Source organism: Zophobas morio, unplaced genomic scaffold (genome assembly GCF_036711695.1).
Source record: "Zophobas morio isolate AGI-343-1 ecotype UQ-CSIRO unplaced genomic scaffold, CSIRO_AGI_Zmor_V1 ptg000049l, whole genome shotgun sequence".
NCBI classification, from domain to species: Eukaryota; Metazoa; Arthropoda; class Insecta; order Coleoptera; family Tenebrionidae; genus Zophobas; species Zophobas morio.
Genome location: NW_026972154.1, coordinates 345,084 through 369,104, shown reverse-complemented (window position 1 = coordinate 369,104; position 24,021 = coordinate 345,084). Strand labels below are relative to the sequence as shown.

Sequence of the window (24,021 nt, the reverse complement as noted above, 5' to 3'; positions counted from 1 at the left end):
TATTTGATCGCATGATATAATTTTATAACGTATCTTACATTTATTATAATAGTATAATAAAGGTTTAAAGAGCACTATTTCATATTATATTTGAAAAATCTGTATTCTGAACTCATTTCATTTCAAAGCAATTTTAGCAAAATTGTATGTGGTGTTTAATCAATCATTCTTGCATTTTTGTCTTGGTGGAAGAAGACGTGACAGCTTATAAAGGGTTATGATAAAGTAATGTACAAAATTCACAAAAACATGACAAGCTGTTTATTTTACTTTTAATAATTATAATATTTTTAATAATTTTCAAGTGTCGGTCTCGCTGAAAAATAAAACTATTTCTGTAAATTATTAAAAATGATGCACAATTGGAAAGCGAAAAGCGAGTAAGACAAGGATGCACCGGGCGCACTTCAGACGGTTAGATAGGATGAATAAATTTCGACCGCCCAGCTTTATTTATAGACAACGACGTCATGGCAAAACGCATCTGTGCGTGATGTTCGACGTCCCGCATGCTATTGAATGCGCCATCAAAAAAAGTTATGAGTGCAAAAAATGTATTTACAGCACATTATCAATCGGAATAATGTCTCGTAGGCATTTGTTTGATTTGAATGAGTTTATCTCCCCAAAACAGATGACTAAAATTATTCATAAGCCTCCATTGAACAAAATATTCTGAATTGTATTATTAGTTTATTACCTTATCATTATTTTATTGTCATAAAGACGAGCGTATCCTCACATTTTCCAGAATCCATTTTTAATTTGATCAATAATAATCAATTGACTGATTCATTAATTCTTTTGAGTCACCTGTTTAAGCAAATCTAAAAAATATTAATGCAGTGTCATCAATTTTTTGAAGGGGACAAGTAAATACATTTTGAATAAAAACTTATCATGCTTACCATAACTGTAAGCCATCTGCAAGATTTCAAAGCATTCAGTTTTGCAGATTCCAAATTAAATGTCAAAATGTTGGTTCCTAATTTTGATTTTTTTGCCAAAAATCTGGACGTTTCGGGTAAAATCTCAATTCGGAGTCATAAACTACATGTGTAAGACTATGTTATTTGATACAATTTAAAACCCATTTTCTATGTACAATTTTGAAGTGACGTCATCGCATTAGTGGTGGGTATGTTTAGACAAATTTTGGTTAACGTTTTACCATCTACATCATGTACCTAATATAAATACAAAATTTGACAACAATCGGTCCAGTACTTTCGGAGTTTATCTGTCTAATAAAAATCCGGGACGGCAGACAGACAGCCAGACGTACAGACAGACGGAAACGGAAGACCTATTTCTTCGTCCTCTAGGGGTCATGATAGATCGAGAAAATGCAAAAGTAGAGCGTCGGCCGACGGACTTAATGTGACTCGATCTTGAAATGTGTGGCAATTAGTAACTTTTATGAAATAGAAATATATCTGTGTCCTTGTTATGCTCCGTCTTTTCGACAGCAGATATTTTTTGCTTCTAGTATGGCGATCCTGTTACTGTCACTTGGCCGTCAATTGCCTTGGTGGTAACACGTCTTCCACGACTGTTTGCTGGTTACCGGTGACACTTTCTCGTTGAATAGGGCTGGAGTTACTTTGTGACTGGAATAATGTTCTTTCCGGTCCGTTAACTCAATAATTCTAGTACAGTCTGTCATAACCTCAAATCGTAAACACATCAAACTTTCGTTGACAGATAGCGAAAATTACTAGCCTCGCGCTATCTTTGTTTAACACATAGGTTAGGTTCCTCTCTGTCGAATTCCGACCACAGGCAGTTTGCCGTACTTTCTAAAAGTAATAGTAGATCTAGTGACTTTAGACGGACTCGATTACAATACTTCCTTTGCTTACGCTCGGGAAGTAAAAATAAGGTGAACCACTCTTGATGCATTAAAAAAAAATAGTGATAATAAAAATCACAATTTAACGAAAATTTGGATATCTAGGGGAAAAACGCAAAACGGATTCGTACACCACAACTACAGGAACTCTATTATCGTATAACATTTAAATGATTTTAATGCAAAATTTTTTGAGATGGCGTCATCAAATTTTTGATGGGAATGCTTAGCCAAATTTTAGTTGGTATTTTACCATCTCCATGATATTCCTAATATACCGGGTGTCCTTGCATGCCTTCAAATCAAAAGGGTATAATTTTTCAATACATTAAATAGCGCCCTTTTTTGTCTTTTCAACGATATATCACATGATACGAATGTTTTAAAATGTCCTTAAAATACAAAAAAAAAAATAATTTTAAGGTGTTCTATGTCTCTTAGAAGTTGCTGATACACAATAGCTTTTAAACATCGCGCTGCGGCACAAAAAAACTGCATATATTCGGCTTGCCGGGCAGGTGCCTTGACCACTAGGCTACAGAGCGGCTGATCTTCCTTCGCCTACTGCAAATGTAATCATGACGCGCTGAATCGCCGGGACTCAGTAGCGGGTGATAATCACTGAAATTAATCGTCACTTATTCCATAAATACAATTAAGGAAAACGGAATTACTAAAACGGCTAAGTAAATGAGAACTGGAATTAACAGCAGAGTCCAACGAAGCAACGTTATTCTATTCTCAAATAAACGAAGTGCAGCCCGTACGAGCCGTTTTGTTACTGTTTTACTGTTGTGTCTACACATATTTTTTTCATGATACTATTATTGTGACTTCGCCGCGTATACGTGTTCAACTTATATAAATTGACAACGCAGAGTTAAAACTCCATCCATGAGTCCCTGGGTCAATGCACTCTTTTTTTTGTCGTACTCTAATAGGGGTCATTACACATCGAGAAAACAGGAAAATAATAAGTTGCCCGATGGACTCGCTTACGCTCGAGAAGGAAAAAACAGTTTTGTGTCGTAATTTTGTCGTAAAAAATCGATTTCAAACTGTTATTGTAATTTGATTACTCACTGACCAATTAAATCGTTTCTGAGTACTATACATTAATTTGATACCCTCATAAAATTTTATCGGCAAGTGATACAAACCGACCCAATATATTTACCAAAAGGTGAACCACGAAAAATAAAACATTGGCGCCCACCATTCAAAAGCGATACCATAAAAGACAACAACTGGTTTATCGTCGCACTTGGGTTCTTTGACGAGTGCATGCGTATAGAGTGTCCCAGATAAAACTACACGGTCTTATATCAAATTAAAGAGGATATTATATATGATTATTAGGCTTCGGATCTTAGGTTTTTTGTCTTTTTATATCTACTTCAGGCATTGCAGAAAAATTTATATACTTATCCGAATTTAAAAAATTCTGTTTATTTAACGTCCATTTATTACTACCCAAAATGCCTAATTTACCGTTAGCGACCTAAAGTGTTAATTAAACGACCTAATTGTAAATTTTAAAAGGCTTAAAATAGGATTCCACGACCAACGAAGCGGACGTGCTTGCACAATAGAGATTTTTCGTGAATTCATTGTTTTGGCTGGTACATTGTTTAAAAATGGGTTGTAAACAACGCCCTTGAGTTTAATGGTACGGGTTGGTGTCGCCAACTGACAACCCTGGCCTGCATTTCATTTAGATTATAGCCGGAAAGAGGTGAATCTATGAAAAAGCATTTTATTTTAGAAGTTTATTGTTAGTGATAGTGAGTGTCTTTGCGTGTTAGTGAGTGTGCTGGGGCCGGTTTTGATTTTTGTGCATACAGTAAAGAATTCTCAAAATGTCTAAGGTAAAATCATCCATGAAAGATAAAATCAAATTATGGTTAGGGAATAATTTGGACACTAATTTTCAATTTCTTTCTTCAACTAAAGACAATGAGTTATTCTGCACACTGTGTGAAAAAGTTGTAAGTAAACATTTAAAATACTGAAGCTTGAATGATGTTCACATTTTTGTTTCCTAGTTTAAGTGCGAAAAAAAATCACACTTTGAACAACACTGCAGTGGCGTTGCATATAAAAAGAACGAGAATAAATCCAATAAACAGACTTTATTAAACATTAGTTCCGACAATGACTTTACGCAATTTTACGATTTATGTAGAGCATTTACCGCAGCAAATATTCCATGGAATAAAGTTAGTTGTCCCGAGTTTAAAAATTTTATGCATAAATATACAGGAAGGCATTTACCCTCAGAAAGCACTCTGAGAAAAAATTATTTACCAAAGGATTACGATATGGTGAGCACTAGAATTTTTATTTAATAACTGTTTAACATAAATTTCATAATTTACAGGTAATTAAACAAATTTGAAATTCTATTGGCAATAATGATATATGGATTAGCGTCGATGAGACGACGGACAGATTAGGAAGATACATGGCGCCCATTTAGTAATTGGAAAGTTATCTTCTGAAGAACCTGGCCGTCCATTTCTACTAGCTTTGAAGCAGCTTGATAAAACTAATAGCAACACAATCTCGAGATTTATAAACGAATCATTGGGTGTGCTATTGATAATTTTAAGCATTGAAATCATTATAATTTATTTAATTGTTAATTTGTAGCTTTATTGTGGCCAAAAGGAACTGAACACAAAAAAGTTAAATGGCTTGTATCAGATGGTGCTTCATACACGATCAAAACTGGTACTAATTTGAAGGTGTTTTATGAAAATATAACACACTTAACATGTATGGCACATGGGTTACATTTATTACATTAGTGTCTAGAACAATTAGACTGAATTATCTAGATATCAATGGGATAATTAGCAATGTTAAGAAAATCTTTTTAAAAGCACCAATAAGAGTAGAGTTTTATAAAAACAGTTTACCAAATACACCTCTCCCACCTGAATTCGTCAATTTTGAGACCCAAAAATGTCTCCTTTTATTCATTTTTTAACGACCTAAAATCCGAAGCCTAATGAATATAAATAAATTTTTTGGAGTATACGAGTATTTACTTCTATTTTAATTACCTTAAAAGTGCCGGCTTATCTCTTCGGCGGAAATTTTTATTTATAACATTTTCATTATAAGTTATGTAAAATGAATAATAAAAGAGTGAAATAAAGTGTTTTTTAGCATTCTTTAAAAAACTGGACATCAAAAATTACCCTTTTCACAAGATTACTCCTATTACTTTTCTAATTATAATTTTTGTAAAAAATTACTGAAATTTAAAATTTATTACTTATTCCAATTGCTTCGTTGTCAATAAAATTCTCTACGTATTTAATTATTATTATTATTAAAGGTAAACGAGAGAAGATAATTGATTACTGCATACTACAGAAAAAAAAATTATAAACGATAACAACTGGTTTAGTATCCCATTCTGGTCTTGTTCGTTCACTGTATATAAGACAAGCAGGTTGTTTTGCACTCTTCAGTTGCCCCAAAATGAAGCTTCCACTAATATCAATCTATCTTTCCTTGGTGTCAGTCGCACTTGGAGTCAAACTGCGTAAGTGTTTATTTCACTTTTGTCATTTTCCTAACACAAAATTTCAGCCCCTAGCTTTATGCAATGCGACGTAAAACAAAGCGACTTCCAACAATGCTTGACCAAAGCTGTCGAAAGCGCCATCAAGCAAATGAATCGACCCCTCAAAGAAGTGAATTTGTTAAACTTAGAGCCCTTGGAAATTCCCGCAATGACTGTAGCTGCTGGATCCCAAATTCTGTACTCCCAGCAAGTTTTCAAAAATATGAAAGTGTCCGGTTTTAACGAAACCACTTGTTCTAAAGTGGAGTGAGTTAATCACATTTTTAATAAACGTGATTAATAAATCAAGCGAATTTCAGGTTTGACTCTGCTACGAAGATTCTTAAACTAGACTGTACCGTGCCACGCTTTAGACTAGAGTTCGATTACGAGTTAAACGGGCGGTTATTCCTAGTATCTCTTTACGGAAAAGGAAGTGGATGGGCTGTTTTTGGTAAGTTTGCAAATAATTTTGTTCCGATATATAGTATAAAGTAACTCTTGTAGTGGGTAATCGCATGACGTTGACGTTCAAACTAGGAGAGTATGAGAAGAAAGGCAAAAAATATTACAACGTGGTCAAACAAGAACTCAAAATGCGGATGACAGATATTGAATTTGATTTGCAGAATTTGTTCGACGGTGATGAAGAGGCAGCTGATCGTGTTAAAAAAATCATAAGGGAGAATGCATTAGAAATTTTTGGAGACGTTAAACCTGGTTATGAGGAAGCTTTCGGGCTAATATTTGCTTCTATTTTTGATAGATTTTTGGGAAAAGTGCCTGCTGCTTATCTGTTCGGAGAAAAGTAATAAATTCGATAGCTTGATATAATGTTGTAACATACAATAAAGGGTTTAATAAGTATTGTTGGTATTTTATTCGCAAAATGTACATATACTGAATTTCTCTCTACAAAAAAAAAGAATCATATAAAAATAGAAATAGTAAATATATCAAAAAGAATTCGTACATGTAAAAAAAATCTAAAAATAATAGAATAATGACAATGAAATTATTAATGGGACAACATAGATATACAGGGTGTCACTAAGCAAACTAAGCAAGTGATCCTTTATGTATCATTAATTATTACTAAAGATACAAAAAAAAATCGCAGGCAACCGTTGTCCGGTTCTTTGAGTATTACAAAGTGATTAATTTTTGATAACTTAGTTTCTTAAATAGAACAGTCTATATATTTTTACACATTCTCATCAACGTCTTTCTTTTCGTTATAGCTGGGGAGTTTACTTTTGAAAATCAGATACGACTCGAGGTTTCCAAGTTAATAATTCCAGTTTTTTTTTACTTTTTAGCAATACAAGAGCGAATACCCCACAGAACTGACAAAAAAAAATGCAAACAGAAATTACTATTTTTTAATAGACCGAGAAACATGGAAAAATAACCCATGTCAGAGAGTGTGGGATGTTGAAATAGCCAGTAAATATTACCTGCTAAGAATGAATTATAAACAAAAAATTAGGAAAGGCATGCATGAAAAGAAAAATAAATACTTGACGGAAATATATTTTTGTATAAGATAAGAGATTCAAACTCTAGAATAAACCATTTCCGAACCAAGCATTAAAAAAGAAAGACAGGATACATGGAAGAAAGGGAGGAAAGAAAGAATGCAAGGAAGGAAATTAATTAAAAGTACTATAAAGTTTAATTTAAAATTCAATGACAAATGAGAAATGACACGTGTGAAATGAGAAGAGAGCAATGTAACAAGAGAAACATAAGAAAGAAAGAATGGAAAGTACCGAGGAAGGAAGAATGGAAGCAAGGAATGAAGGGGGGTACAACAGAATAGAACAAAACAGTTAATAAATTATTTAAAAATACTGTAATGACAGACAGACAGATAGACAAACAAACAGACAAATAGACATTAATTTAAAATTTAATGACAATTGAGAAATTAAAAATGCGAAAAGCGGAATGACAGATGCGAAATGAGTGATGAGAAATGAAAAATTACAAATGAGAAACGAGAAATTACAAATGAAAAAGGAGAAACAACATGTGCGAAATGAAAAACGAGTAATGCGGAAAGGGAATTGAGAAATGTGAAATGAGAAACGAGATGTGCAAAAGGAGTAATTCGAAATGCGAAATGAGACATTATAGATGAGAAATGAGATGTGCAAAATGCGAAATGAAAAAAGAGAAATGTGAAATGAAAATTAGGAAATACGAAATGATAAACGAATTGTGCGACACGAAAAATGGAAAATGCAAACTGAGAAATGTGAAATGAGAAAGTGGAAATGCAAAGTGAGAAACGAAATGTACGAAATGAGAACTTAGAAGTGGGAAATGAGAATTTAAAAAAGCAAAATGAGAAATAAAAAATGCGAAATGATAAACGAGATGTATGAAGTCAGAAACGAAGTTCTTGAAATCAGAAACCAGATGTGCGAAATAAGAAATGATGATTGGGAAATTAAAAAGGTGTGATAAATGAGAAAAGAAACATGCGAAATGTGAAATATGAAATGAGAATCGTGATGTGCGATCAGGAAGATGAGAACTTTATGATGAGGATTTTATTACAAATGCGAAATGAATGAAGGGAAAAGTGAAATGAAAATTAAGAAATGAATAAATGATAGACGAATTGTGCGAAACGAAAAATGGGAAATGCGAACTGAGAAATGTAAAATGAGAAAGTGGAAATGCAAAATGAGAAACGAGATATGCGAAATGAGCAATAAGAAATGCGAAATGAGAAACGAGATGTGTGAAGTGAGAAATGAGATTTTTGAAATCAGAAACCACATGTGCGAAATGAGAAATAAAAAATTCGAAATGAGATTCGAGATGCACAGTGAGAAGCGAGATGTAGGAAATGAGAAATTAGAGACAAGAAGAAACAAAAGAAAGAATGAAAAGAATGAAGAAGGGAGGGATACAACAAAATAGAACAAAACAATTAATAAATTAGTTAAACATACTATAATGACAGACAGACAAATTTAAAAACCAAAAATGCGCAAAAACGGAATGACGGATGCGAAACGAGTGATGAGAAATTGAAAATTACATATGAGAAATGAGAAACTACATGTGCGAAATGGTAAAGTAGAAATGCGAAATAAGTAATGATAAATAAGAAATTACAAATAAGAAATGACATGTTCAAAATGAAAAGTGAGTAATGCGAAAAGAGAAATGAGAAACGAGCTGCAAAAGAAATAATTAGAAATGCGAAATGAGAAATTATAAATGAGATATGCAAAACGGTTATTATTACAAATGCGAAATGAAAACAGGAAAATGTGAAATGAAAATTAATAAATGCGAAATGATAAACTAATTGTGCGAAACGAAAAATGGGAAATGCGAACTGAGAAATGTGAAATGATAAATGCGAAATGATAAACAAGATGTGCAAAATGAGAAATAAGAAATGCGAAATAAGAAACGAGATGTGTGAAGTGAGAAACGAGATTTCTGAAATCAGAAATCAGATGTGCGAAATAAAAAATGAGAATTGGGAAATTAAAAAGGTGTGATAAATGAGAAACGAAATGTGCGAAATGAGAAATTTGAAATGAGAATCGAGATGTGCGATATGACAAATGCGCAGTGAGAAATGAGATATACGAAATGAAATATTAAATAAAAGAAAAAACAAAAGAGAGAAAGAAAGGAAGGATACAACAAAATAGAACAAAATAATTAACAAATTAGTTAAAAATAGAAAGACAGATAGACACAAATCTAAAATTCAATGACAAATGAGAAACAAAAAATGAGAAAAGCGGAATGACAGATGCGAAATAAAAAACAAATAATGTGTAAAGGAAAATGAGATGTGTGAAATGAGGAACCAGAAAGAAAAGAAGAATGGAAGGAAGGAAAGAAGGAAGGAAGGAAGGAAGGAAAGAAGGAAGGAAGGAAGGAAGGAAGGAAGGCAGGAAGGAAGAAAGGAAGGAAGGAAGGAGGGTAGGAAGGAAGGAAGGAAGGAAGGATGGATGGATACAACAGAATAGAACAAAATAGTTAATAAGTTAGTTAAAAATACTATAATGACAGACAGACAGACATTAATTTAAAATTTAATGACAAATGAGAAACGAAAAATGCGAAATGCGGATCAACAGTTGCGATATGAGTGATGAGAAATGAAAAATTACAAATGAGAAATTACAAATGACAAATGAGAAATAACATATGCGAAATGAGAAATGAGATGTGCGAAATGAGAAACGAGCAATGTGAACTGAGGAACAAGAAGAAAGAATGAAAGGTAGAAAGGAAGAAAGAATAAAAGAAAGGAAAAATGGAACGAAGGAAGGAAAGAAGGGAGGATGAATGCAACAAAATAGAATAAAGCAGTTAATAAATTAATCCAAAGTCCTATAATGACAGACATCAATTTAAAATTTAATGACGAGTGAGAAACGAAAAATGCGAAATGCAGAATGACAGATGCGAAATGAGTGATGAGAAATAAAAAGTTAGATCTGGGAAATGAGAAATTGCAACTGAGAAATGAGAAATAACATGTGCGGAATGAGAAATTAGAAATGCGAAATCAGAAATGCGAGATAAATAACGATAAATGAGAAGTGACATATGGGAAATGAAAAACGAATAATAGGAAAAAGAAAATGAGAAATGCGCAATAAGAAACGAATTGTGTAAAGGAGTAATTAGAAATGCAAAATGAGAAATTATAAATGAGAAATGAGATATGCAAAATGAGTATGTAATATTAGAAATTCGAAAAAAAAGGGAAGTGCGAAATGAAAAATAAGAAACGCGAAATGGTAAGCGAATTGTGTGAAATGAAAAGGGAGAAATACGAAATGAAAAGCGAGATGTGCGAAGTGAGAAATGAGAATTGCCAAATGAAAGCGAGTAATGTGAAATGACAAACAAGTAGAAAGGAAATAAAGAAAAAACGAAAGAAGGAAGGTGGGGTACAATAAAATGGAACAAAATAGTTAATAAATCAGTTAAAAATAATATAATGACAGAAAGACATACAGACATTAATTTAAAATTTAATTACAAATGAGAAACTAAAAATACGAATAGCGGAACAACAGTTATGAAATGAGAAATTGCATATGAGAAATGAGAAATAACGTGTACGAAATGAGAAATTAGAAATGCGAAATGAGAAATGAGAAATGTGAAATGATGAATGAGATGTACGAAATGAGAAACGAGATGCGTGAAATGAGAAACGAAGTTTTTCAAATGGGGAACCAGATGTACGAAATGAGAAATGAGAATGGGAAATGAGAAACGAGGTGTGAGAAGTCAAAAGTGAGAAGTGGGAAATTCGAAATGAGAAACGAGAAATGCGACAAGAGAAAAAAAATGTACCAAATGAGAAATGAAAAAATGGAAGTGAGAAACGTGATCTGCTATTGTGGGAAATGAGAGATACGCTGTGGGAAACGAGATATGCGAAATGAGAAATGCGAAATCACAAAACATGGAAAAGTTCGACGAATAAACAATAATGAGGCAAAAGAAAAACAAAAGGAGAGGTATTTAACAACAATAAAAAATCAATAATATGATTGTTATGTTTGGATTAAAAATGACACTTACTTTTTAACAAACATTATTGTCAAATAGACAAGAATTGACATAAATTGACAAATTAAACTTTCAATTCACATTAGGTGAAATTTCATTTCAATCTCGGCTCAAGTCTATGAAAACCAAAAACTGTTCTATGTGGAATGAAAAAACAAGAAAACGGTTTAGAAAAATTGGAAGAGTACATTGAAAAATGTCAACAAAAAACGAGATTTTTTTGTCAAAACATCCATAAAGTAAAGTTTTGCATATTTTAGATGGAACAAACACATTTGAGTGTTTATTGTGCTTGTGTTCTTCTCATCCGAACACTATTAGCAGATATATTTTTTTTCTATACTTACAATAACTTTTGATGTTTTTAGAGAGTTAAGGACATAAAACTAGTATCTTCTTGTTCTCGGAAAAAGAACGGAGCAATTATTATTATTATCATTATTATTAAAACAAAACAAGGAAAAAAAATTCACAAATGTGAAATTCTGCCATAGACAACAATACAAAAACAGCAGAAATGGACATGGACCAAAAAAATAAGTACTCATAACTGTATTAAGAAAAAACACGATATAACTACAAGACTGAAAAAATATTCGCCTGGTTAATTTATCAACATAATTACTGTTCCGTAATTATAAATATTAATGTTGAATAAAACGTGAGACCAAAAATGGTCTTCATTTGCGAAACAAGTAAAAATGCCACCCGACAAATGTAAATTTAAAAAACCACGTGACGTGATATTTTATTTTAATTGAAAGCGATAAACATATTTGGGATAACAATCCCAAATGACTTTAGAGAAAGGTGAACCAGTAAACATAGTAGGTACTAAAACCCAAGATTCTCAACTGGTTTGTGGGTACTTTTTTTCCTTTTATCACCCATATATATAGGAGTAAAGTGCCTTTTCAAGCACACTTCATTGAGAAAACATGAAATCACTTCTAATAACAGTCTGTGTTTTTTTGACATCTTTCGGTTCCACCGTCAAATTACGTGTGTTTGTTATATAATTAGTTCTATTTCTGACTATAAAATTTTAGCTTCCGAGTTTATAAAATGTGACCTGAAACAAAACGACTTCCAAGAGTGTTTGACGACAGCTGTTCAAAAGGCAATAAGAGAACTGAATCGTCCTTTCAGGAAGGTGAATTTGTTGGGGATGGAACCCTTGGAAATTCCAGAATTGACTATAGCTGCTGGATCTCGGATTGTATTTACCCAACAAATTTTTAAACATTTGAAATTGTCGGGTTTCAACGAGACTACTTGTTCCAAAGTCGAGTAAGTTGATTTATTAATTACAACAATTAACTAAGCAAGTCACTTTTACAGGTTTGATGTTGACACAAAAACGTTAAAACTGGATTGTGTCGTACCTCACTTTCGACTAGATTTTGAATATGAATTGCATGGGCAAGTTTTGTTGATATCTGTATACGGAAAAGGAACTGGATGGGCCATTTTACGTAAGGTCGTTTTCATGATTTTCCTACGATTAACTGTGTTATTGCAGAAGATAATCATTTAGTGCTTTCTTTCAATTTCGGGGAATACGAAAAAAAGGGTAAAAAATATTACAATGTTATTAAAGAAGAGCTTTATATGCAACCGCGAAAGATTGACTTCGATTTAAAGAATTTATTCGATGGTGATGAAAAAGCAGCCGACCGATTTTTGAAAATCGCGAGAACAAATATACTGGAAATGTATGATGATGTTAGGTCTGGTTATCAAGAAGCTTTTGGGAAGATATTTGGCTTTATTTTGGATGGGCTGTTAACGAAAGTGCCTGTTGCTGATCTTTTTGGAAAGAAATAATACAATTAAAGTTTATCTAACCCAAGATTTTTACATTTGTAGCTCTGCAAAATATGTATGTTTTTTGAATAAATTAGTAGAGTACCTACATTATAAATGCATTATTTTTTAAAGACGGCCTACGAAAAAAAAAACAAACGTATATGTTTCAGATAAATACGATGTCCCATTTCAATTCATTGCTTATTATGGTGTAATTAATTTCCTGCGAGTAGCAATAAACGTAACATTTTATTATGCCAACGTTAATTTTTGCAGGAAACCTGTAAACGTTAAGATAAAAATGCGTTACATTATTAAGCCACAAATAAACAAAACGTGCATATTTTAAGCAAGATTCAAGTAGTTGAACTTCTGAAATGACGTCAGCAATACACTTCCACTGTTTCCACAGTAGGTAAAAATGCATTGACAGTACTATATATTTTATCCATACATAGATGAAAAATAGAACAAAAAAAAACATATGACAGGAATAACAAAGACAGTTGCTAAACCAATATTACAGATTTGGAAAAAGAAAAAGAAAAATTCAAATAAGTATAGATTTGGAATTACGTTATTTAATTATCTAGTATTTTTTATCGGTCGTATTGTAGAAACAGAAATTTAAAAAACTGAAATTAAAATTCAAGGAACTATATCAACTTTATAAAGCACAAAACTAATGTACAATCTGAATGAATTAGGAGTATTATTTAAAATGGTGGAGGAGCCGGGATAATCTCTAGTGATACTAATATACGAGAAAATTTTTATTGTTCCGATGGCCGTAATTACTTCCGAATTTATAACCAGTGTTTATGGTAGTACAAAAACAAAGTCGAAGTCCAAGTCGAAGTCGAAATCGAAGCCGAAGTCGAAATCGAAATCAGATAGGAAACCGAATTCAAATTTCAAAATTAAAATCAAAATCAAATTTTAAGATCAAAACTACACTTAAAGATTAAAATGGAATTTCAAGATCAAACTTCAACATTAAGATCAATCCTCAAAACTAAGATCAAACTTTAAATTTGAGCTGACACTTCAAGAGAAAGATCAAGATTAAGATCAAACTTAAATATCAAAATCAAGATCAAGACCAAACTTTAAGATCAAATCAAACTTCAAAGACCAAACTTCAGTATTATATTGCAAGATCAAATTTCAAAATCAAGATCGATGTCAAAATTAATCTTCAAAATCAAGATCAAGGTCAAAAACAAGTCCAAGGTCAAGAGCAAGATCAAACTTCAAGAGAAAGCTCAAGAACAAGTTCCACGATCAAATTTCAAAACTTCACATTTTCGAATCAAATTTCAGAATAAAACTTGAAAATCAGATTTCAAATTTCAAAATAAGATTCCAAGATCAAATTAAGATCAAGATCAATGTCAACGTCAAGATGAGATCAAAATCGAGATCAAAATCAAAATAGACCGAGCACGAGATCTAGGTCAGGCTTAAATTTCAAAATCAAACTTAAACGCCAAAATCAAAATTAAATGTCATAATCAAACTTTACTACAGAAGACCAAGATCAAACTTTAAAAGTAAGCTGTAACTTCAAGAGAAAGATCAAGATCAAACTTCAGTATCAAAATCAAGATCAAAACCAAACTTTAAGGGACAATGAAAACTTCAAAGATCAAACTTCAGTATCACACTGCAATATAAAAGATCAAGATCAATGTCATAATTAAACTTCAAGATCAAGATCAGGAACAAGTTCAAGGTCAAGAACAAGTTCAAAGTCAAGAGCAAGATCAAAAGCAAGGTCAAGAACAAATTCCGTGATTAAATTTCAAAACCAGATTTCAAAATTCAATTTTAAAATCAAATTTTGAAATTCAAATTTCCAAATAAGATTCCAAGATCAAGATCAAGGTCAAGATCAAGATTTAGATCAAGGTCAAGATCAAGATCGAGATCAAAATCTAAATCGAAACCGAGCACGAGATCTCGGTCAACCGCAAATTTCAAGAACAAACCTTCAAGCTCATTACCAAACCTCTAAGATCAAGATCAAACTTCAACATCAAGATCAATCCTCAAGACTAAGATCAAACTTCAAAATTAAGCTGAAACTTCAAGAGAAAGATCAAGATTAAGATCAAACTTAAATATCAAAATCAAGATCAAGACCAAACTTTAAGATCAAATCAAACTTCAAAGACCAAACTTCAGTATTATATTGCAAGATCAAATTTCAAAATCAAGATCGATGTCAAAATTAATCTTCAAGATCAAGAGCAAGATCAAACTTCAAGAGAAAACTCAAGAACAAGTTCCACGATCAAATTTAAAAACCAAAATCACATTTTCGAATCAAATTTCAGAACAAAATTTGAAAATCAGATTTCAAATTTCAAAATAAGATTCCAAGATCAAATTAAGATCAAGATCAATGTCAAGGTCAAGCTCAAGATGAAGTTCAAAATTTTCAAATCGAATTTCAAGATCAAGTGAGATCAAAATCGAGATCAAAATCAAAATAGACCAAGCACGAGATCTAGGTCAGGCGCAAATTTCAAGATCTAACCTAAACGCCAAAATCAAAATTAAATTTCATAATTAAATTTTACTACAGAAGACCAAGATCAAACTTCAAAACTAAGTTGGCACTTTAAGAGAAAGATCAAGATCAAACTTCAGTATCAAAATCAAGATCAAAACCAAACTTTAAGATACAATCAAACTTCAAAGATCAAACTTCAGTATCACACTGCAAGATAAAAGATCAAGATCAATGTCATAATTAAACTTCAAGATAAAGATTAGGAATAAGTTCAAGGTCAAGAACAAGTTCAAAGTCAAGAGCAAGATCAAGATCAAGAACAAAATTCCGTGATTAAATTTCAAAACCAGATTTTAAAATTCAATTTTAAAATCAAATTTGAAAATCTAATTCCAAACTCAAATTTTGAAATTCAAATTTCCAAATAAGATTCCAAGATCAATGTCAAGGACAAGATCAAGATCTAGATTAAGGTTAAGATCAAGATCGAGATCAAAATCTAAATCGAAACCGAGCACGAGATCTCGGTCCACCGCAAATTTCAAGAACAAACCTAAAAGCCAAAATCAAATTTCAAGATCAGAATCAAACCTTAGAGATTAAAACTTTAAGATCAAGATCAAACTTCAACACCAAGATCAATCCTCAAGACTAAGATCAAACTTCAAATTTAAGCTGAAACTTTAAGAGAAAGATCAAGATTAAGATCAAACTTAAATATCAAAATCAAGATCAAGACCAAACTTTAAGATCAAATCAAACTTCAAATACCAAACTTCAGTTTTATATTGCAAAATCAAATTTCAAAATGAAGATCGATATCAAAATTAATCTTCAAGATCAAGATCAAGGTCAAAAACAAGTTCAAAGTCAAGAGCAAGATCAAACTTCAAGAGAAAGCTCAAGAACAAGTTCCACGATCAAATTTCAAAACTTCACATTTTCGAATCAAATTTCAGAATAAAACTTGAAAATCAAATTTCAAATTTCAAAATAAGATTCCAAGATCAAATTAAGATCAAGATCAATGTCCAGGTCAAGCTCAAGATGAAGTTCAAAATTTTAAAATCGAATTTCAAGATCAAGATGAGATCAAAATCGAGATCAAAATCAAAATAGACCGAGCACAAGATCTAAGTCAGGCGTAAATTTCAAGATCAAACCTAAAACACCAAAATCAAAATTAAATTTCATAATTAAACTTTACTACAGAAGACCAAGATCAAACTATATAATAAAACAAAAGTAAGTTGGAACTTCAAGAGAAAGATCAAGATCAAACTTCAGCATCAAAATCGAGATCAAAACCAAACTTTAAGAGACAATCAAACTTCAAAGATCAAACGTCAGTATCACACTGCAAGATAAAAGATCAAGATCAATGTAATAATTAAACTTAAAGATCAAGGTTAGGAACAAGTTGAAGGTCAAAAACAAGTCCAAAGTCAAGAGCAAGATCAAGATCAAACTTCAAGATCAAGATCAAGAAAAAAATTCCGTGATTAAATTTCAAAACCAAATTTCAAAATTCAATTTTAAAATCAAATTTCAAAAACAAATATCAAACTCAAATTTTAAAGTCTAATTCCAAAATCAAATTTTGAAATTCAAATGTCCAAATAAGATTCCAAGATCAAGATCAAGGTCAAGATCAAGGTCAAGGTCAAGATCTAAATCAAGATCAAGATCGAGATCGAGATCAAAATCTAAATCGAAACTGAGCACGAGATCTCGGTTAACGGCAAATTTCAAGAACAAACCTAAAAGCCATAATCAAATTTTAAAAACAAAATTAAATTTCGAAATTAAACTTTACTAGAGAAGAGCAAGATCAAACTTCAAAAGTAAGCTGAAACTTCAAGAGAACAATCAAGATCAAGATCAAACCTTGGTGTCAAAATCAAGATCAAAATCAAACTTCAAAGATAACCTTCAGTATCACTGCAAGATAAAACTTCAAGGCAGGAATCAATGTCATACTCATAATTAAACTTCAAAATCACGCTCAAGGTCAAGTTCCAGAACAATTTCAAGGTCAAGAGCAAGAGCGAAATGGAAGATCGAATTTTAAGATGACGGTCAAGGACAAATTCCGTGAATAAATTACAAAATCAAAGTTCAAAATCAAATTTCAAAATTCAAATTTCAAGATTAGATTCCAAGATCAAATTAAGCTCACGATCAATGTCATGTAAAGTTCAAGATCAAGATCAAAATTTTTTAATCAAATTTTGAGATCAAGATGAGATCAAGATGAAGATCAAGATTGAGATATGATCAAGATCGAGTTCAAGTTCGAGATCAAGATCGAGAATAAGATGGAGATCAAAATCAAGTTTAAGCTCGAAATCAAGATTGAGTTTAAGATCGATAGGAAGGTCGAGATCAAAATCGTCATCAAAATAGAGATCAAAATCTAAATCGAGACCTAGCACGAAACCTAAGTCAAGCGCAAATTTCAAGAGAAAACCTAAAAGTCAAAATCAAATTTTATAATCAAAATTAAACTTTACTCCAAAAAGCCAAGATCAAACTTCAGTATCAAAATCAAGATCAAAACCAAACTTTAAGATACAATCAAACTTCAAAATTAAACTTCAAAGGTCAAACTTCAGTATACACTGCAAGATAAAAGATCAAGATCAATGTCATAGTTAAACTTCAAGATCAAGGTCAGAAACAAGCTGAAGGTCAAGAACAAGTTCAAGGTCGATAGCTAGATCAAGAACAAATTCCATAATTAAATTTCAAAACCAAAAAAATCAAATTTTAAAATCAAAATTAAATTTCAAAATTAAACTTTACTAGAGAGGAGCAAGATCAAACTTCAAAAGTAAGCTGAAACTTCAAGAGAACGATCAAGAACAAGATCAAATTTTAGTATCAAAATCAAGATCAAAATCAAACTTCAAAGATAACCTTCAGTATCACACTGCAAGATAAAATTTCAAGACAAAGATCAATGTCATACTCATACTTAAACTTCAAAATCAAGATCAAGTTCAAGTTCTAGAACAATTTCAGGTCAAGAGCAAAAGCAAGATAGAAGATCGAATTTTAAGATGACGGTCAAGAACAAATTCCATGAATAAATTACAAAATCAAAGTTCAAAATCAAATTTTAAAATCAAATTAGATTTCAAGATCAAGATCAAGGTCAAGATCAATGTTAAGGTAAAAATCAAGATCAAGATCAATTTTTTTTAATCAAATTTCGAGATCAAGATGAGAACAAGATGAAGATTAAGATCGAGTTCAAGGTCGAGATCAATGTCAAAGTCAAGGTCAAGATCAAAATTTTAAAATCAAATTTCCAAATCAAAATCTAAATCCAGACCGAGCACGAGATCTAGGTCAAGCGCATAGCTAAAAGCCAAAATCAAATTTTAAAATCAAAATTAAATTTCAAAATTAAACTGTACTAGAGAAGAGCAAGATCAAACTTTAAAATTAAGCTGGAAATTCAAGAGAAAGATCAAATTTCAGTAACAAAATCAAGATCGAAATCAAGCTTCAAAGATAAACTTCAGTATCACACTGCAAGATAAATAATAAAATAGATAAATTGTCATAATTAAACTTCAAGATCAAGGTCAAGAACAAGTTCAAGGTTTAGAGCAAGTTCAAGATCAAGAACAAGATCAAGATAAATTTCAAGATCAAGGAAGAGAACAAATTTCATGATTAAATTTCAAACTAAGATTCCAAGATAGATCTAGTTGAAGATCAATGTCAAGGTCAAAATTTTTAAATCAAATTTCGAGATCAAGTTGAGATCAAGATGGAGATCAAGATGAAGATCAAGATCGAGATCAAAATCTAAATCGAGAGCGAGCATGAGATCTAGGTCAAGCCCAAATTTCAAGATGAAACCTAAAAGCTGAAATCAAAATTACATTTCAAAATTAAACTTAACTACATAAGACCAGGAGCAAATTTCAAAAGTAAGCTGGAACTTCAGCATCAAAATCAAGATCAAAACGAAACTTTAATTTCAAATTAAACTTCAAAATTAAATTTCAAAGAACAAGTTCAAGGTCAAGACCAAGAGCAAGATCAAGCTCAAACTTCAAGAACAAATGTCATGATTAAGTTTCAAAACCAAATTTTAAAATCAAATTTTAAAATCAAATTTTAAAATCAAATTTTAAAATCAAATTTGAAGATCGAATTTCAAAATAAGATCTCGAGATTGAGGTCAAGGTCAGGATCAACGTCAAAGTCAAGGTCAAGATCAAAATTTAAAATCAAATTTTGAGATCAAGATCAATCTTCAAGTTCAAACCTCAAAATCAAAATCAAGTTTTAAAAAATTGAACTTCACTACAGAAGAAATAATGGAATTCGTAACGCAGCAAGAAAGGCAGATATGACTGTACAGATGTGCATCACTGAATAAAAGAACAATTTAAGAAAAAGAAAAAAATGATTTCTACGAAAAACTTCGAGGAGAAATAGAGAGAACAAAAGACGGTGAACAAATGACAAAACGAATAGACGCAAAATTTGCATATAAACAGATAAAAAAGATAAGAATAGAAGTATAAATTATTTTTTAATGGACCGACGGACGTTACTATCTGCTAAATATGAAATGTGAATAAAATATTAAGAACAACAGACAGAATGAAAAGAAAAGAAAAATATTTAGCCAAAAGATCTCTTCTTACAAGTGGAAAGTAATAAGTTCTAGAGCTCTCTAAACGAAAGGAGGAAAAACACAACCAGGATCCAAGAAAAATATGAAAGTTTGAAAAACAGAATAAAACAGCTAGTGAAAAGAAGCTATACAATATAGAAACTATTTAAAAAATGATTAAAAAAAGAGATAGGATGGTGGTTACCAAAAATAGAAGTAGTGATGAGACAAAAGAAAATGGAATGGAAGAGTTTTTTAACGTCATCGACAAGAACCCATAATAATTACAAGTGTTGACAAGGAAGATCGAATAAACGTAGGCAACTAATTTACTGAAAAATAGTTAGCAAATGACAGTGATAATTTTTGGAAATAAAATCTTCCCGCAGTTCAGTAAAATTCAAAAACTATTCTATCGAGGATGAAAATGCCTAAAATCACATGATAGACGAAATTAGGAGAATAGTAATAAAAAACAGATATGTATTATACACAAATGGCAACACCATGTTGAAAAATTAGAAGCAATACTGGAAGAAATACAAAATAAATGTATACAGAAACAATAAGGAAATTCAATCTCAAGCCCATGTATAAAATATATATATAAATATTTTAAAATTCCCGTAAATTATTTTGTCCATGATAATTGGTTCATAAACAAATGATTTCGCTTCAGAAATAATGCTTAAAGTGGTTCATTAACGTCCAATTAAACATGATTGCTCAATTATATGCAACCAAACATACACTTGTCAAAAACAACACCCCTATTAATATTTCAGTACAAAATTTAGTGACAAATTTCTATGAGAACCGAGATATAGGTCTGAATTTACATTCAGAATGTCATGAACTTGGTGATAATTTTTAACGACCAAAATCCTTCATCATGTTAGGATTGGTTCACTGAAATCGTATTTTTTTCTAATAAATTTTGTTTTCTCTTTTAAATATATCAGCAATTTAAAAAATGTTCTACCCTTATCTAACACAAATGTATTTATCGTTTTGTTTTGATTGTAATTTGCATTGTAATTTGTCAGTTTTGGACGTTGAAATATGAGGAAATGGAATGACATAAATTGTATATTTGGTTGCATAACTGAATTTTTATTTTTTGATTTTAAGGATTTCGATAATTGAAAAAATATTGTACATACCAATAAGCTAATGGCTAATGGCCAGATATTAATCTCAGCGTTTTTTCACTCGCTAGCTTCGCCGGCTCGTGTAAATAAAAAAGACTGCCTTGTTAATAACCTTCATTGACCAAAACCTTCGCTAAATAACTGTAAAGACACGAGAGATTTATGAAGAGAGAAAAAAATATTTCCGACTATCACTGTCATACATTTTCTATAATCCAGTTGTAATAATTTCTTGACTCAACAACAATACTAACATTGGTCTTAATAATTATTAACAATCACTAGACTTTCCAAAACGTAGTATTTTATCATTAATAGCGGGTGATATATTTACAAAATGACTTTGACTAAAGGTGAACCGGTAAAACTTACAATAAAAACAAATTATCAGGATCCACAACTGGTTTGGGACTACATTTTTATCTCAATTGTAGCCTATATATATAGGAGCAAACTGGCTTTGCCAGCACACTTCAGTGGAAAAATATGAAGGTATTTCTAATAACAGTTTGTGTCTTTTTAACATATTTCGGTTCCGCCGTCAAACTACGTTTGTGTTTATTATCTAACAAGTTCTGCTTTTTGACTATATAATTTTAGCCTCCAGTTTTATAAAATGTGACCTCAAACAAACCGACTTCCAAGAGTGCTTGACGACAGCTGTTCAAAATGCAATAAGGCAACTAAATCACGCCTTCAATGAAGTAAATTTGTTGGCAATAGAACCTTTGGAGATTCCATCTTTGAGTATAGCTGCTGGATCTCGGATTGTCTTTACACAACAAAACTATAAAAATTTGAAATTCTCAGGTTTCAACGAGACTACTTGTTCCAAAGTCGAGTAAGTTGATTTACTAATTACCCTAATTAATTAAGCAATTAACTTTTTCTAGGTTTGACGTTGACACGAAGACGTTAAAACTAGATTGCGTCGTACCACGTTTTCGAATAGAATTTGATTATGATTTGCACGGGCAAGTTTTATTGATACCTCTATACGGAAAAGGAAGTGGATGGAGTATTTTTCGTAAGTTCGTTTTCATGATTTTTCTACGGTTAACTGTGTTGTTGTAGATGATAATCATTTGGTGCTTACTTTCAAGTTCGGGGAATATGAAAAAAAGGGTAAAAAATACTACAACATTATTAAAAATGAGCTTCTTATGCAACCCCGAGAGATTGAAATTGATGCAGACAATTTGTTCGATGGCGATGAAGAGGCAGCCGAGCGATTTAAGAAAATATTGAGAGAAAATATACTAGACGTTTATGATGATGTTAAATCTGGTTATGAAGAAGCTTATGGGAAGATATTTGCCTTTATTTTGGATGGGTTGTTGATGAAAGTTCCGGTTGCTGATCTCTTTGGTGAGAAATAATATGTCGCTATGGTGTGTGTTTTTTTTTGAAAACTATAACACAGTATCGTATATTTTATATAACTCTACATTTATATTTAGACTTAAACATTGTCACAATACTTACAATATGTAATAAAAATTTTTATTGTCTAAAGTTATACTTCATGAATAAATTAGTAAACACCCTATAAAAACCAAATGCGCGTTTTTAAAATAAACATTAAGATAAAAATGCGCTACAAATAAAGAAACGTGCAAATTTAAAGAAAGATTTAAGTATTTGAACTTCTGAAATGATATCAACAATTTCGGCAAACATTCCACTGTTTCTACAGTAAGTAAAAAATGTATTGAAAGTAATGTTGTAAGTCGTGGACAATATTTTAATATTAAATATAATCCATGTCTAATCCCCTTTCGATCAGCCTGATTAAGTTTGTCCTCTAATAGTCGTAGAACTTTTTATAAAATAAAGACCATGTAGGAGAGCAATATTGAAGATTTGATGACACCAAATGGTGGAGGAGCCGGGATAATTTCTAATCTAATTAATAAAGAACGGATTTGTATGCACAAACATTTGTCAAGCTATGCGTATAAACGGGTGTTCATTTAAAAAATTCATCAAGTTAAATCTGACATTTTGGTAGAACGAAACGTAGCGAAAAACGCATGTGCATGATTAATTCCATAATTGACATTTGACAATTTGTTAAGCAAAGATTCCTTAACCAGGTTTATGACAAAAATAATGTATATTTTTATCCTTTGACTTTGATTTCGTAGGAAACGTAGTCTTCCTTCAACAATAAAATATTTAAAATAACAAATGACAAATTTGAGGTTAGAATTATGTCCAGCTGCGTCACCAAAGTTACCAGATCTACCGATTTACAATACCACTTTAAAAAAAAGTTAAGTTACCATTTTAGACATGTTTTAAGTTCCTTGTTGTTGAAATAAGTCTACACATATTAAAAAAAAAGGCAAAATGTAGCCCCGCCCACCCGCCCTATCTCAATTGTAATTTTTTTTTTATTCGTCGTGAGCCAAGAAGGCGGAGCTTTAACTGCAAAATCCATATTTCCTTACAAAATTTTGACATTGTAAACGTATTTTAAGTTTCTAAGAATAAAAAAATCATCACAATTGGGATTGGGTGGGTGAGCGAGATTTATATTTTGTCCCTTTTTCTTAATTTCTTTGAACAACACGATACTCAAAAACATTTTTTCAATTTCTTTTAAAGAAATAAGTATTTTGCAGTTAAACTCAGCCCCCTTGATTCACAGCGAATAAAAAAAAATAATTACAATAGAGATAGGGCGGGTGGGTGGGCACACATTTTGCCTTTTTTGTTTTAATATATGCAGACTTTTTTTCACAACATGAAGCTTAAAACATGTTTAAAATGGAAAATTTGTATAAGGAAATATCGATTTTGCATTTAGGCTCCGCCCCATAATTACAAAATCCATATTTGTTTGCAAAAATGAACCACTTTAGCCATGTTTTAAGTGTCTTGTTGTGAAAAGATAGCTAT

General features: G+C 31.4%; 3 protein-coding genes across 3 annotated transcripts; all 3 read left to right on the top strand.

The window, feature by feature from the left end:
• The first annotated feature begins 5,297 nt into the window (after window positions 1-5,297).
• Window positions 5,298-6,296, top strand: LOC135142650 (uncharacterized). The gene is made up of 4 exons (XM_064074394.1): window positions 5,298-5,408; window positions 5,456-5,696; window positions 5,750-5,883; window positions 5,937-6,296. Exons 1-4 carry the CDS (start codon window positions 5,345-5,347, stop codon window positions 6,239-6,241), a joined length of 744 nt encoding a protein of 247 aa, XP_063930464.1. The 5' UTR covers window positions 5,298-5,344; the 3' UTR covers window positions 6,242-6,296.
• Window positions 6,297-11,898: 5,602 nt separating this feature from the next.
• On the top strand, window positions 11,899-12,924 carry LOC135142632 (protein takeout-like). Its single transcript, XM_064074376.1, has 4 exons — window positions 11,899-12,002; window positions 12,050-12,290; window positions 12,342-12,475; window positions 12,523-12,924. Exons 1-4 carry the CDS (start codon window positions 11,939-11,941, stop codon window positions 12,825-12,827), a joined length of 744 nt encoding a protein of 247 aa, XP_063930446.1. The 5' UTR covers window positions 11,899-11,938; the 3' UTR covers window positions 12,828-12,924.
• An 8,632-nt stretch (window positions 12,925-21,556) lies between these two features.
• LOC135142649 (uncharacterized) lies at window positions 21,557-22,636 on the top strand. Its single transcript, XM_064074393.1, has 4 exons — window positions 21,557-21,667; window positions 21,718-21,958; window positions 22,011-22,144; window positions 22,192-22,636. The coding sequence occupies exons 1-4, from the start codon at window positions 21,604-21,606 to the stop codon at window positions 22,494-22,496; spliced, it is 744 nt and encodes a 247-aa protein (XP_063930463.1). The 5' UTR covers window positions 21,557-21,603; the 3' UTR covers window positions 22,497-22,636.
• The last annotated feature ends 1,385 nt before the right edge of the window (window positions 22,637-24,021 follow it).

What these genes read in the sequence shown, in the direction of transcription:
- LOC135142650 (XM_064074394.1), top strand. Translation starts at nt 5,345, where the DNA reads ATGAAGCTTCCACTAATATCAATCTATCTTTCCTTGGTGTCAGTCGCA. An exon ending in CGCACTTGGAGTCAAACTGC is followed by an intron (nt 5,409 to 5,455) that starts GTAAGTGTTTAT and finishes ACAAAATTTCAG; the next exon opens with CCCCTAGCTTTATGCAATGC. An exon ending in AAGTGGATGGGCTGTTTTTG is followed by an intron (nt 5,884 to 5,936) that starts GTAAGTTTGCAA and finishes TAACTCTTGTAG; the next exon opens with TGGGTAATCGCATGACGTTG.
- LOC135142632 (XM_064074376.1), top strand. Translation starts at nt 11,939, where the DNA reads ATGAAATCACTTCTAATAACAGTCTGTGTTTTTTTGACATCTTTCGGT. An exon ending in CGGTTCCACCGTCAAATTAC is followed by an intron (nt 12,003 to 12,049) that starts GTGTGTTTGTTA and finishes ATAAAATTTTAG; the next exon opens with CTTCCGAGTTTATAAAATGT. An exon ending in ACTACTTGTTCCAAAGTCGA is followed by an intron (nt 12,291 to 12,341) that starts GTAAGTTGATTT and finishes TCACTTTTACAG; the next exon opens with GTTTGATGTTGACACAAAAA.
- LOC135142649 (XM_064074393.1), top strand. Translation starts at nt 21,604, where the DNA reads ATGAAGGTATTTCTAATAACAGTTTGTGTCTTTTTAACATATTTCGGT. An exon ending in CGGTTCCGCCGTCAAACTAC is followed by an intron (nt 21,668 to 21,717) that starts GTTTGTGTTTAT and finishes ATATAATTTTAG; the next exon opens with CCTCCAGTTTTATAAAATGT. An exon ending in ACTACTTGTTCCAAAGTCGA is followed by an intron (nt 21,959 to 22,010) that starts GTAAGTTGATTT and finishes AACTTTTTCTAG; the next exon opens with GTTTGACGTTGACACGAAGA.